The sequence below is a fragment of the Lachancea thermotolerans genome, assembly GCF_000142805.1.
Source record: "Lachancea thermotolerans CBS 6340 chromosome C complete sequence".
Taxonomy (NCBI): domain Eukaryota; kingdom Fungi; phylum Ascomycota; class Saccharomycetes; order Saccharomycetales; family Saccharomycetaceae; genus Lachancea; species Lachancea thermotolerans.
In genome coordinates, this window is record NC_013079.1 from 8,589 (window position 1) to 22,307 (window position 13,719).

A 13,719-nucleotide genomic window follows, 5' to 3' on the forward strand; every position below is an offset into this window, starting at 1 on the left:
GTTCATATCTAGCTTCGCTTCTGGCTCTCACAGCTCGCTGTTCAAAGATGTGTTTTCACTAAGCTTTCCAGGATAAAGATATATATTTACAGAGACGTCAACTTTTGCGCTAGAGTGCCTAGAGAAAAGACTCTTCCTCCTTCGAATGGTATGTGTCAGATTTCGCCCACAACTCACTCTCATTCTACTGGAAGCAATAAGTCCTAAGGACTCAGGGGCTATTACAGGCGCTATGTGAGGAACTTAGCCATGCATAATGGCATAATTAGAAGTGAGTGGCACATAAATAGCACATCAACCGTGATGACCCAATGGAAATTGAATGTAATCATTTGGGGTCCTGGCTTGACAAATAAATACCGCTTCTCTATATTTTTTTCACTAGCCTTGGAATTCGTCAAACATTTTCAAACTACAGAAGCTGGCCGGTGCTTTTCTATCAGTAAGTGGGTACTTGAGAATTGACTCTAGCTTGCTAGAAAGAAGTAAAGACAAACCATGACAATTCTAAATTGAATAAAATGCTTTGGTTAGGTTTCAAATTTGAGAAGTTGAAGAAATTATATTTGTAGCGTGGATCAACAATGGCAAAGGTTTCAACTATTCCGAAGATGCCTCAGATCCGTCAATGCTAAGGTTTTAACCCGATCGTTCTATAGCATTTTAGTCCAGCAACTCGAGTGACAGTTTTGAAAACTAATAGGAACAAGTATACATGCTTTTTGAATTGTCACGTCTCCAACATGCACATATCCTAATTTGTTAACAAGCTCATCTTATCATCTTCACTATCTGGCCCTCCTTCTAACACAAATAATCATTTGTTTGAGTCGGCAAAACTGATACCAGGTTCCCACAGTCAGTTTGCTAAAATTCCTATTTCACGGCTGAAAAGTTGGACTCCTTGGATTCGTTCTCGATGCTGTTTAAAATGTGCAGCATTAATAGTGACTTCAAACCACAGATATAGTACACAACTACTAGACTATATAAGAGAGAAGCGCAAGATATTAAGGGACATGTTCCTACATTACGAAAACACGCAAATATAAACACATGACTAGTTCAACTGCCTGAAAATTGAGACAAAAAGCAAAATGGAATACTAAATCAGGAAGTGAACATATGCATGTCAACTTGAAAAAGGATAAGGCTAAAGCTTAATTCATAGTTTAAAAATTCATATTCTATCAATCCATTAATCACTTATTGAACGTGATCTTTCTTCACATCCTTTGACTCTTTGACTTCATTTCTTATAGCGGCGAGCTTTTTGTTCTGTTTTCCCTCAAGAAAATTGCCCGCTTTTAGCCACAGTTCAAAAGACTTCCGAATATCTTGCCATTCCGTGTCAATAATGGAAAACCATTGTGTGTCTCTACTGCGACCTTTATAAACAGCCGCGTTACGGAATGTCCCTTCAAAAGTAAAACCTAATCTTAACGCACAATTTCTAGAAGGAGCGTTTAAACTATCGCACTTCCATTCACACCTTCTATAGCCAAGGCCATCGAAAACATGTTTCATTAATAAGAACTGCGCTTCAGTCGAGGCCGTGGTTTTTTGTAGCTTAGGCGAGAACATAACAAATCCTATTTCAATAGTTCCATTTGAGACGTCAGCTCTCATTAGAGATAAGCTCCCTAATGCTCTGTTGCCTTCTTTCGAAATTACAGCGTAGTGAACAGTCTCCTGGTCTTGCTCGAACTTAGTTGCGATTTTTTTATATTCTGGATAATCCTTGAAGGGCCCAACAGGTAGATACGTCCACATACGGTCATCTTTCGCGTTTGAAAAGGCCTGAAATAGTTGCAAGCCATGATTTTGAACGTTCAAAGGCTCAAGTCGACAATAGTTGCCTTCAAATACAGTTCTATGAGGTCCTTCACGACCCGCCCAGTTTGGCAGCGGATCTCCGATTTCTTGGCCGTACAGATTTTGTGCGACCATTCAGTAGCGTAAAAGCTTTAGGTAGCTCTGTGTTGATTTATCCTTCTGCACAAAGAAAGTTGGTGTGCATTTTATTACTTAACGCTTATTTGACGCTTAAGAATTAATTATTGGTTGTGACTCACTGCGATAGAAAGGCTCTATGCATTGTTATGAATTTTGTATCTGCGGAATTAGTAACTATATACGATTATATATGCGATGTTATGGAGGGGTGGGAGATTTGGCACTCCAACCTGGGATGCATTAGTAATGTGTTGGAATTACATTCATAAGGTACAGGTCATTTGAAATTGCGGCCAATGAATTTGCCCCTGCAAGTTGACTGAAGTATTCAACATCTGCAATGAAAATGAAGATTCTGTACTTCATCTAGAGTTTCGTGCACCAAATGGCTGTCAAAAAAATATTTCAAAAGGTCTTTGGTTGAAACTTAAATGTCGAAGGTATAATTACTCTACACACCCTAAGGCACTAGCCACGCGGCCAAGTAATTTTGTAGAATATGAATCATATGACGTTGTTTCAAAAAAGTCTTTCCCTAATTGTCTTCGAAGCATCATTTTCAACTGCGCCATAAACTGAGGATATTAAATTAATTTCCTGAAGTTCTGCTTGGCTAGAAGATTAGAAGGCTTCACAATTCTCGACCAACGACGACAAAATTCTGATAAATGACTTGCATCCGCGGATACACTGTACAATTTTACACTTGTCTAATTGTTAAAGTATAGATTTACCTTTATCCGAAAAGGGCAATCCATGAAAATCCGTTTCCACACCCTATATAAGGCTCATGAAGCATAGAGCTTCTCGTGTAAAACATCACTCAACTCCTAGCAACTGCCTGCCTTTCAACATCTCCTTCAACAAGTCTGCGTTTAGAGTGAATGTTCTTTGTTCTGGTTTCAATGAAGAGTGCATCTAAAAACCTAATGCATTGGCAGTTTCCGCGTTTCAATCAACTCTAGAAAAGGAAACTCAAAGCTGAAGTGTAACAATACCTTGAAAACACTAATCTCCTTTCATATGTTATCAAGTTAACATTCCTTTAACTTGATAAGAAATTCATTAATGTGCTTAGGTCACGTACTAAAGCTAAAGTGGAGCTAGCGGCAGTGTAGCGTTTAAAATAATTCAAGTAAACACTCCATGCGCTTTTGCTTTTTCTAAAATGAAGCCAAGACTCACAACACAAACTACATTGTCGGTGGACGTATCAAGACTTGTCATGCTGTCACAAGTCCAGTTTAGGCAAGCTTTATTCATTAATTCTTTTTTTGGTTTACAGCAGCGTGAAACCTCATGTTGTTTGAAACCGGTCCCTTTATAAGGCTAACTTAATTCAAAATCAAAACTACCACTTATCGAGCTTTAGGTCAAGATTGCTCAAAAGGTTTGAGCTGGGACAAAGTCGTGAGTGCGCTTGCAGTAACTTGTAATGAAGCAGATAATTCATGGAATAGCGTAGTCAAGCAGTTTTTCAAGAACATTTGCGTCCAGGCCTGAAGAATCGCGAGATTAATGGCTTTTCCAAGCACTTACCCGACCCCTGATAAACTTCAAAGGAGTTGCTCTAGGATGAAAACTTTACTCTTTAAAAAAAGGCCTATAGAATGGATTTTCTCCCAGCAACCATTCATGAATCATATTTAAGAATGATACCACTTGTCGAGGGCTTGGTTCACGCGCTTCTGCTTAAAAAAATCCCGCTTTTGAAAAGAATTGTACAATAACTATTCTTGGCCCCTTTTTTCAAGCAGTGGAGTTGATGTATTGGAACAGGCATTCAAGGAGACAAAGTTCCGCAAAACACTGAGAACACAAATGGACACGCCTTTAGTTGGTACGCCGAACGAGAGCAAAGAGTCTTTGAAACTCCCTCGAGATGTGTTTTCTAACAGGCTATTTTACATGATTTCCAGAAATAGGGTGGTTTTTTTTACCGAAATTTTCGAGCTATCAGTAGCTGCTTTTCTGATTCAAACCACTTGTCCCTCCAGTAAGGGTGCGGCCGTTTTTTTATGATGTTTTTTGGGCTGACGCTTGCTTTAATTACTGGTCTGCTTATCAACTTTGCGATGAAACGAGTGGCAACAGATTCAATGATGGAATTACAGTTTATGAAGGAGATTGCAGCTATAAAGCCTGGAATAGACATGAAAGACTGTGATGTTCTCGCCGCCAGAATGAACACTTATCTCAGTTCTAATAGTGTTCTTGCTACTCCTTATTATTTCTACAATGGAAAATCCTGTTATCCTTTCTTCAGGAAAAATTATCTACAACCTAGGTTGATAGTGAAATATGCTAGCTACCAAAACGCAAACATTGCATCTGGTTCTCAACCTTTCGTTCATAAGGCAATAAAGATACACGAAGAAAGGGCAAATGAGGATTGGGAAGGAATTTTGAATAAAAGCAGGCGCTTCGAACAATAGATTATAATGATCCTGAGCGTAATGTTGAACACAGCAAATAACCCACTTTAATTTAAGCATTATCATCAAAAGTTTGACTAGAGTCCCAATGACGAATACTATAGTCTTATATAACAGAAGATGATGTTGATGGTTTAGACAGTCTATGAACCCAGAATGAGAATTTGGGCTCTAAAATTCTTCAGAAGCAATCTATCGTCCAAGAGAAGGTTGGGTCTCTAGCCCATAATTGCACAAAATAAGTTGACCTTCTTTTGTTGTTTTCTTAGAACACTGCTTGAATAGTGGTACTCACTGGTAAAGCTTGCGGACATTACTAAGATGAGGCACCCAAGCCAACAACAACTTTGGGCATGTTAGTTGTAACAAAAATTAACGAAACATAGTAGTAAATCTTATGAAGAAAGCGAAACTCTCTCTCAATATATGAACACAGGGCACTTATTGCACCAAAAGTAATAAGAACTTGCGTTAAGCGCATCTTTATCATCTATCATCTCAGACAGATGCCAGACCAACAAACTTCTATGCGTATATTTAGGCACAGGTGTTAATTGCGCAGATTTCATAGTTGAAACAGCATTCATTTGCTCGAGAGTTTCATTCCCTAATTTATTTATTAAGATGAACCAGTCGATGGATATTATGGGGATCTTTTTTCGAGCCTAAATTACCTCTTGAAAAGAAAACAAGGGCGGAGATGTTCATAATTACGTAATCGATTAATGCTTGGCACAGTTAATCCGATATACCCCTGCGAGAATGCAGAAGGAACGATAAGAGCGCTTTGCCTGCAATTTTTTGTTTTCTAGACATTTCGGATCACAGTGTGAGACGCAAGTCATTTAAAAAACTAGATATATGTGAAGGTCTCCACGATTTTGGCAAAAAGCTTCAATAGAAAACCGCAGCTGAAAAAGCTAAGTTACTAAATAGCATATTCGTTGAAAATGACGATATCCGATAAAAATCAAAAATATTTGGTAATCGCGCTATTCAAGTGTGCCGAGCCCGCTCCCCCCCCCCCCACAAACGATTCTTCTACAATCGCTCGGTGACTTCAAATTCAAACAAATTCAACAATTTTTGAGAAAAGTCTCCAAATGGTCCATTTGTAAACTTGACTCGACGCTGCTCAACATCGAAAAGAGAGTGATATAAACTCTCATGGTTTGGAAAAGACTGTATGATTACCTGATGCTTCGGTTTTTTTTTCATTTCTGGGCACTAATAAAAAGTTCGTCACCAAGATGCATCGAATATATCCGACTCCTAGAGCTTAAAATTAGCGAGTATCTGGTTCACTCTGATGTGCATCGAGATTAAGTTGAGCCGACCTTGGTCTAGAAAATAGTTTCAGTTCCGGAAAGTGCAGCAGCAAAATTCTGTCAAGAACTTTTGATTTAGGTTACGAGACACTCGCCATTGATCACTTAATCGGACTTGCTATCAAAAGCTAGGGAATGTTATTGCAATTGGGAGATGATTGCGACGAAGCTTTTTCGCACACACGAATTGTTTGACAGCTTCTGATCAGTGATTTTTTGTTGACATTATTTAGGTTTGTAGTGGTACAAGTCAAGAGCATGAAAGCGGAGATTTCTCGAGATCTGGCGCTCAATCCGAGAAGAAATTTTGTCAAGGCATAGATGACACGTCTTCTAAAGTAAATCAACGCCAGATGAAGCACTTTCATAGCATGTGACCCCCGTACGTGTACCCTTGTACTTTTTAGATTTATAGGGGGCACAACACTTCTTCACGCGCTTTGTCTCGCAATGGTTATTGTAGAGAAGGGGTGATATTGATATTCGATAAAGCCATTCTTGGAGCTCGGGATTGTGACTATCGACTAATGTTCAAACAACAATCGAATGACAAGCCTGACGAGGCAGTCTCTTCGCGTTTTTTTCCGGAACATTCCCTCTCTGTTGACGACTTGAAGGTGATCTGCTCTCGTAAAGCTTCTCTATCAACATACCCTCTAGCGTCTTCGATTCAAGAAAACATCCCCATATATGAGTTAACGGCTTTTTCTGACTCTGACCAAAATACTGTCTCCATGCTGAAAGATGAGTGGTATCATATTCTTCACTCCGGGCCAGGTGTCTTCGTAATGAAAGCAATGTATCACACAAAAGAGTACGAGAAGGTACTAGAATCAGCTAGCTCATCTTTTGAAAAAATTCTGGAACGAGAGAAAGGAAACTCGACGGATAGTAAGGGGGATCATTTTGCCGCTGAAGGATCGAACGATCGCATTTGGAATTCGTTGAGTAAGCATGCATTTGAGGATCCAAATTCGTTTTTTGAATATTATTCTAATCCTTGGCTGGCACATGTATGTGATGCATGGCTTGGCCCAAGGTACCAGATCACAGCCCAGGTGAACAACGTAAAGCCGGGCAGTCTACCACAGGAATGTCATCGGGACTACCATCTTGGGATTCAAGGCAGAAGCAAATGTGTTCGTTATCCGAGAGGATTGCAAATAGCTAGCCAGTATCTGACCTTACAAGGCGCAGTCGCTCACAGCAACATGGCTTTAGAGAGTGGGCCAACGAGATTTTTACCTTTCAGCCAAACTTTTGAGCCAGGCTATATTGCCTATCAGTTGGAGCAATTCCGTGACTTTTTTCTCCAAAACTACGTGGTGTTGCCGCTGGAGCTGGGAGACGGAGTTTTTTTTAACCCAGCCCTTTTCCATGGTGCTGGTGCAAACACCACTAAAGCCTTCCTTCGTAGTGCAAATCTCCTTCAGATCAGCAGCGCCTTTGGAAAGCCAATGGAGACAATTGATTCACTTCCTATTGTTAAGCTTTGCTGGATACTGCTAAAAGAGAGATATACTCGAGACGGGCTGAGCAGTAGGGTCTCCGCGTTTATAAACGCTGTTTTTAACGGATATCCATATCCAACTAATCTCGATAAAAGACTGCCAGCTCAAAACAGTATGATGCCTGAAAGCGAACAAGACATTGCCATACGAGGACTTCAAAACAGTTGGTCAACTGAAAAAGTCATGGAGACTCTGAGGCAAATGAAAATCGATTCAAAAGCCTGATTTTTTGAAGCTTGACTTCCCTCTTTAGCAACTCGTTGTCGGTAAAGGTACGTGTTCAAACCAGGTGGATTCTGGTTAATTGTTAGGTTCCAAACCATGCCCCCCCCCCTTCCCCGTCAGCTAATAGAAAAGGTCTTAGAGTTGGCCCTGTTTAAACGTGCGACTCCATAAACGAAACGGTCCTTGAATTATATGGATTCGCTATTGTCACAAGCCTAGCAAGTTAGTTTTACTAAAATTTTGCCTTTGTAATGGGAGCTATCCCACTTCAAGAGAAACTGCTAGACTTCCACCGCCCGGTGGAAGATTTGTTGGTTGAAGCTATAAGTCCAAGCTTATGTTGTATTGGCGGAATTATTGGCCAAGGTTCTATTACTGCTGACAATTCTGAACGGACAACTTCAATTATTACTAGAATTTGTTCCTCTGGGTAATTCTAGTGCTTTTTATGTAAAAATACACCAACAGGTTAAACTTCAAAAACCATCAATTTAACAAGCTGGCCTATTGTTAACGCCCCTCTCAACCAATTTTATTGACTCTATTTTGGTAGATTAGCAGACTCTATAAGTTTTAGTTAATCTTTGCAGGATTACTCGGTGGGTGGGTATATTAGCAAAGTTGGTGAGGCAGCTAAAAGAAGGCCAGAACCTTAAATTTTAATACTAGCCTTGAAGGAATACACAGGTCTCCCAAATGAAGAATGATGTGCTGAAAAGCATAATATGAAATATACCGACTGAAGGAATCACAAGACTAGTTTAGGTGGTTTGAGATTCACTGTAAGCTGAACAAGGCTCGCCATACTTGATTGGTGAACCGGATGAAGAACAAAAACATTGATGAGCGTATCTTGATGGGTGTGAGCTATTTTTAAGTGGTCTCAATGTCATATATAGTGCTACCGGTAGCAAAAACTCTGAGCCGGCAGGCCTAGCAGAAATTAATTGAAAAGGGGAATGATTGAGCAAGTGGCAGTATAGACAGTGGTTGTGCCAGAAAACGTCTCATCTACGATGACCTTGGCAAAAGGTCTATCTGAAGGCGTAACTCGGGTTCACCAATCGGGGCAGTGATAGCTAACTGAAAGGCGCTAGCTGGCATGTCAGTAGTGAAAGACTTCAAAGTACCAGAAGTGGTTGAGACACAACAGTCTTCACATTCTAAGAGTCGAAGTGGTATATTTTAACTTTGGTGATAAGACTTATAGTAGCGTGGGAAGTAATTGCGTCGGATCTAATAACGACGAATATAATCTCAAGCAGGAAGGTTCAATTGAAAGTAACAGAGTAATCCCCTGACACGTAATGGTGAAGATAGTGGTTGTTCCAGTGACAGCAGGGGTGGACTAAGAAGTGGCCGAGGAATGGGAGGTGGCTGAAAAATACTCAGGAGCGATTAGGACAAAACTCGAAGCAGCAACAATAGCGTCTTAAAAAACAGGTAGGTTCGGTGCCTTCACGAAATAAAGTATAGGTAGTAAGGAGCGCGCTGCGTGGCTGAATTATGAGATGCTGTCTAGAGGTATTTTCTCTGAAGTTGAAGGCAGCGCAAAAAGTTGGGCGCCTAAACAAGTGGCACAAGATTCTGAGACAGTTTTAATGCCAAATATTATAATGCTGGGTATTATTTATGAAATGGCGCCTGAGGCAAAAGTGCAAGATATATGGACTAGCTACTGATATCAGAAGTATCTGCACTCGGGAAATGTTGATGCAGCTGGTTGCTCTATGGTGAAGATGGGAATTTCGATACTCTCAAAGTTAGCGAAGGTAACATATTCATTATATCCACAGCCTTGGATCCAGACCATAAAGTTTGGATAGAGGATTTGAAAAAACCAGTTGAGATCTCATCATAGAAGAGAAACCCAGTAGTTGGGATATCACCAGAGTCACTAAACGTATTTTTCTCTATGTTGGACGTAAGAGTCGGAGAACTGATGTAGGAGGTGAAGAACAAAGCCTTTAGAGCTGAAGTTAGTGTCAGTGCGTAACGAGTATCAGAGACTTCTTCTGTCGTGTTTGTGAATGTGTCCGTTAAGGTAGAACCTTTGTTTATAACAGGTGCGTCAAGTGAATCGCCAGTAACACCAACTTCAGTGAAATCTGGCACTTCAAATTTGTTGTTTGCTACTCTATACAATAAATAAAAAATAAGACCATAGTTCAGCTTATTCCACGTATTAAAACTTTTAGGCAAACGAGGTAATAAGTGCTACTGCTAAGACACATCTCGGCGCTCCCCAGTCATACAATTCTGAAGCCCATCCAAATTTGGCAGAGCCAACGTTTTGAAAATCAGTTTACGCTTCTGTAACACTGATCCAACATCTAGAACAGATTTTAGAAGCGCTCTCCCTAGTCATTAGTGAGGGTACACTGCAAGTTTCACTAGTAATATCTATGATAATACTGCTCTGTTATAGTTTTCAAGCTTCGCTAGATTTAGTATGAAGTCCGCGGTTGTTACGTCTTCTCTGTAAAACTTTCCATCGGCAAAGTCGCCTTATCCGTGCATGGGCCGAAAAGAAGGAACCTCGATGTCAAATAAATGTTTGATAAATCCAGAAGCAAACTATTAACCTATTTGTTGATCATTAAAAGTTTGAGCAGAATCATGGCTTAGGCATTTACAGATTACATGATGTCACGGTGTCGGAAATGTTGTATAATTTGGCCAACCAAACATTTTTAAAGGGTGTACCTTCACAATGACTCAATGACGTAAGGACTGTTACAGTAGTTGAAACGCCCAATTGTGGGATGAAACTTTATGTTTGATCGAGGATCGCCGGGCCCAGTTGCAGCTTCCTGAATTTTGATAGCCTATTCCCGACCCCTGTACATTTATCCCCGTATATTTGTCAACATAGCCAAGTAGAGAAGCCACTCAACATCGAAACATCTAAAACGCTGCTGGCTGTAGTGTTGAGGACTTTTCAGACTGTTTTATAGCATTCGGATTTTCTCGAACAGGAACTGATCCTATTTTGCAAGCCGAAAAAAGCTTTAAAGTCATGGTTCATTTATTAAAGCATCGAAGGTGGACTGACAAAACTGAAAATGAGATGCAATTCGGTTTACTAACCAGGAAAACACTATTGAATACGTTACAATGACTTAGGAAGGACAGAAAATAAAACACTATAAAGGACCCAGCTTTGCTGGATAGTGCCCACCATCCTATCCAAAGCTACCCCTTAAACGCCCAATTGCGATTCGTCTCAAGTAATGACTTGAGAAATGATAGCGTTGAGTAAATGACCGGCTGTTACACTTTTTATATAACCATTGGAGGGCGCGACAGCGAACCTATAAAAGTTGCAGGAAAATCGAATGATGTATCTTTCAGACAATTTTTAGACCAAAATTTGAATGAGCCTAGTAGCTAAAAATTTGACGGGTTCATCATTGATTTAGTGAACTAGCAACCCCATGTAGTTACCCCCATTTCGTCTTCGTCTTGTACCAAGGAACTTAGGACCAAGTTAGTTGAATGCTTCCATTGAAGTTAGCCTTTAGTATAGTTGCAGTTCTTTCAGAAACTCTGGCGTAATTATTGATCAATTGAGTTGAAATTTGCCCGAACCAGACTCCATGGGAACTGCTTGGTGACAATCTTTGAAACGAGGTCACAAGAAATGCAAAAGTTGCTGTATCACAGACTTCGCTTGTATTTAACAATCTTGTTTGTCTTGTTTTTCTCTTTGAGTCGTTCACGCCATGAAGAAGAGAAGAGGCTTCGGACGATGGAATCTAAAACTTTGTATCATTATAACGGTGAAAAAACTGCAGCCTTGCTTCGAGAGCCCCTGGAGCTACTACGCTTTATTTGTTTTAATTCATTTCATAAAACACGATGAACTGCAATCCGTTTCACCTCTACATATGGTGCTAACACGCTACATATCGTTAATCATCATAGCAATCATCATTGACAATAAATATTTGCATTTCTTCAATGGCAGCCATTCACGGTCTTTCAATAATCATAAGCGCGCTGCAAGATAGCAATGACCTCCTTCTTTTCAAAAAGAATAGGGTTTGTTGCATGGCATGCATCTTTCATAGCGTGCTCGGCCAGTGCTTCAAAGTCTTCCTTCTTGACGCCCAGCTCCTTCAAATTTCTTGGGATCTTTAGCGCTCTTCCCATATCCAACAGCTTTTCGATGGTAGCATCAGCGGTGTGCTCTTTAGCACGCAGGTGAATAGCAACTTCCGCTAGCCTCTTTTCAGTAGCTGGATCGGCTTTGTTGAAGTATTGGACGTGAGGAAGCAGCACGGCGTTGCACACTCCGTGAGGAAGATGGTAAAAACCGCCAAGCTGGTGAGCAAGAGCATGGACGTAGCCAAGAGAGGCATTGTTGAAAGCCATACCGCCCAGATATTCGGCGTAGCACATGTCAGTGCGCGCTTTCTTGTCAGAGCCGTTAAGGAAAGCTTTCTCCAAACTTTCCTCAATCAAGTCAATTCCCTTCAGGGCACACGCATCAGTGATAGGATTGGAGGCAGAAGAGACGTAGGCCTCGATGCAGTGGGTCAAGGCATCAAATCCAGTTGCAGCAGTTAGACCAGCAGGTAGGCCGTACATAGTAGCGGGGTCGTTGATGGCGACTGCCGGAGTTACATGGTTGTCGATAATGGCCATCTTAGTCTTCTTCGCTTCGTTTGTAATAATTGTGAACCTTGTCATTTCAGAAGCCGTCCCTGCGGTAGTGTTAATAGCATACAGAGGCAACCCATTTTTCTTGGATTTATTAACGCCTTCATAATCTTCGATGGAGCCGCCATTGGTAGCTACCAGAGCAATTGCTTTGGCATTGTCATGAGCAGAACCACCACCGATGGAAACAACAACGTCTGATTTGTGCTCTTTAAGAACCTTCAATCCATCCTCGACATTCGTCTCGTTGGGGTTTGTTGGGTTTGGTCGTAGATGGCCACATTGAGACCGAGCTTCTCAAGGATCTTGGAAACAGTGCCAGAGAGACCGATCTTGGCAATACCCGGGTCGGTCACAATAAGAACATTCTTGAATTCCTGTTCACGGATTTGCTTGGCAGCCTCTTCAATGGCGCCTTCGCCGAAGAGAGATACGGGTGGAATGTAAAAGCCGCTAACAGATGTCATCTTGGGGATTTTTGTTTGTTTTCTATTGACTGATAGTAGTCTTATGGAGTATGAATTTTGGTTTAATGGCAGACCTTGAGAAGCTTTTATATAAGATATTCCAATTGCGCGGCTAACATGAAACAATTTTTGTTTTGAAGCTAAGGAGACAATTATGCTCATCAGGCAGGAGATGTTTGCCACCACTCAGCGCTAGACGCTGGCATCCAGTCCTTCGCGCTTCTTAATTCATGTATACTCAATAACCTCTGGGGTTACTTAGACCTTTGGGTAACTTTTTCTTTTTGTTCACGCAACCGAAGGTTCAAAGTCGTAAGTTGATTCAGCCTGGAACCTCGAGTGATGCTGTTGAGCTATCAGTTGGTGCGAGCCGGTTTCTGCCTCTTTGGCCAAGTTCTTTTCGAATCGATCGGAAGGTTGAGTCCGAGAAACAGAGTGGTCGCTAAGTAATGACTAACGAAATGGGAAAGGACAGGCCTAAAAACCTAGCTCTGTTGGAACCAAGAGAACTTTGCTACTTAAAAGGTTGCCGAGAAAGGCCTCACGACAACCCAAAATCAAGCGTTTTAATAATGAACTGGCCAAAAAAAGGCAGGATTAATTTGCTGTGTTATGATTTTCAAGCATCATGGAATTGAGTTTCAAAGGGGTCCAGAAACATACTAAGCAGCGGTATCTACTTCTGGCCCGCTGGTCCTTGCAACATCTGCATTTAGGTTTTTGCAACAGAACCGCCAATCACTGCCAAGCCCATGCTTTCAAAATAACAAGGCATTCTCGCCATTTTGAGGCTACCTTTTCCAGCCTCTTACTGTCTTTTTTCATGTTTCTGGACGGTGGCCTCATGCACTTTCGCTAACCTGTGAATATTTAACGTTTCACTGAAAAGGAAAACCTACCGGGAATTGAAGCTCAATTACTTTGTCTTCACCTGTCGTTATAACTCATTTGGTAAGCACGAGATTTGACCAGTACATGTTGGCCTTCATGGGCGTAATCGATGGCCTCACAGTTGTATTTAAAAGCAACTGAGGCTTGTCAGCTAGAAAGATTTTTAACCCTATTGTATGACTGATAAGTTTTGCTGAAACGAAAGTTAACGATAATCTCTTACTGATGCTGAAAAATATTC

The 13,719-nt window shown here is 40.9% G+C and overlaps 3 protein-coding genes across 3 annotated transcripts, besides 1 other annotated feature; 2 read left to right on the forward strand and 1 right to left on the reverse strand.

The window, feature by feature from the left end:
• Positions 1-18: 18 nt before the first annotated feature.
• Positions 19-528: a mobile genetic element (DNA transposon of KLTH part of the newly discovered ROVER DNA transposon family of the Kluyveromyces:degenerate copy).
• Positions 529-1,206: 678 nt separating this feature from the next.
• Positions 1,207-1,950, reverse strand: KLTH0C00220g (uncharacterized protein; the record flags this gene model as incomplete). Its single annotated transcript, XM_002552193.1, has 1 exon — positions 1,207-1,950. The coding sequence occupies one exon, from the start codon at positions 1,948-1,950 to the stop codon at positions 1,207-1,209; it is 744 nt and encodes a 247-aa protein (XP_002552239.1).
• A 2,024-nt stretch (positions 1,951-3,974) lies between these two features.
• On the forward strand, positions 3,975-4,391 carry KLTH0C00264g (KLTH0C00264p; the record flags this gene model as incomplete). The annotated part of the gene is made up of 1 exon (XM_002552194.1): positions 3,975-4,391. One exon carries the CDS (start codon positions 3,975-3,977, stop codon positions 4,389-4,391), a length of 417 nt encoding a protein of 138 aa, XP_002552240.1.
• A 1,855-nt stretch (positions 4,392-6,246) lies between these two features.
• KLTH0C00286g (KLTH0C00286p) lies at positions 6,247-7,455 on the forward strand (the record flags this gene model as incomplete). Its single annotated transcript, XM_002552195.1, has 1 exon — positions 6,247-7,455. The coding sequence occupies one exon, from the start codon at positions 6,247-6,249 to the stop codon at positions 7,453-7,455; it is 1,209 nt and encodes a 402-aa protein (XP_002552241.1).
• Positions 7,456-13,719: the final 6,264 nt, after the last annotated feature.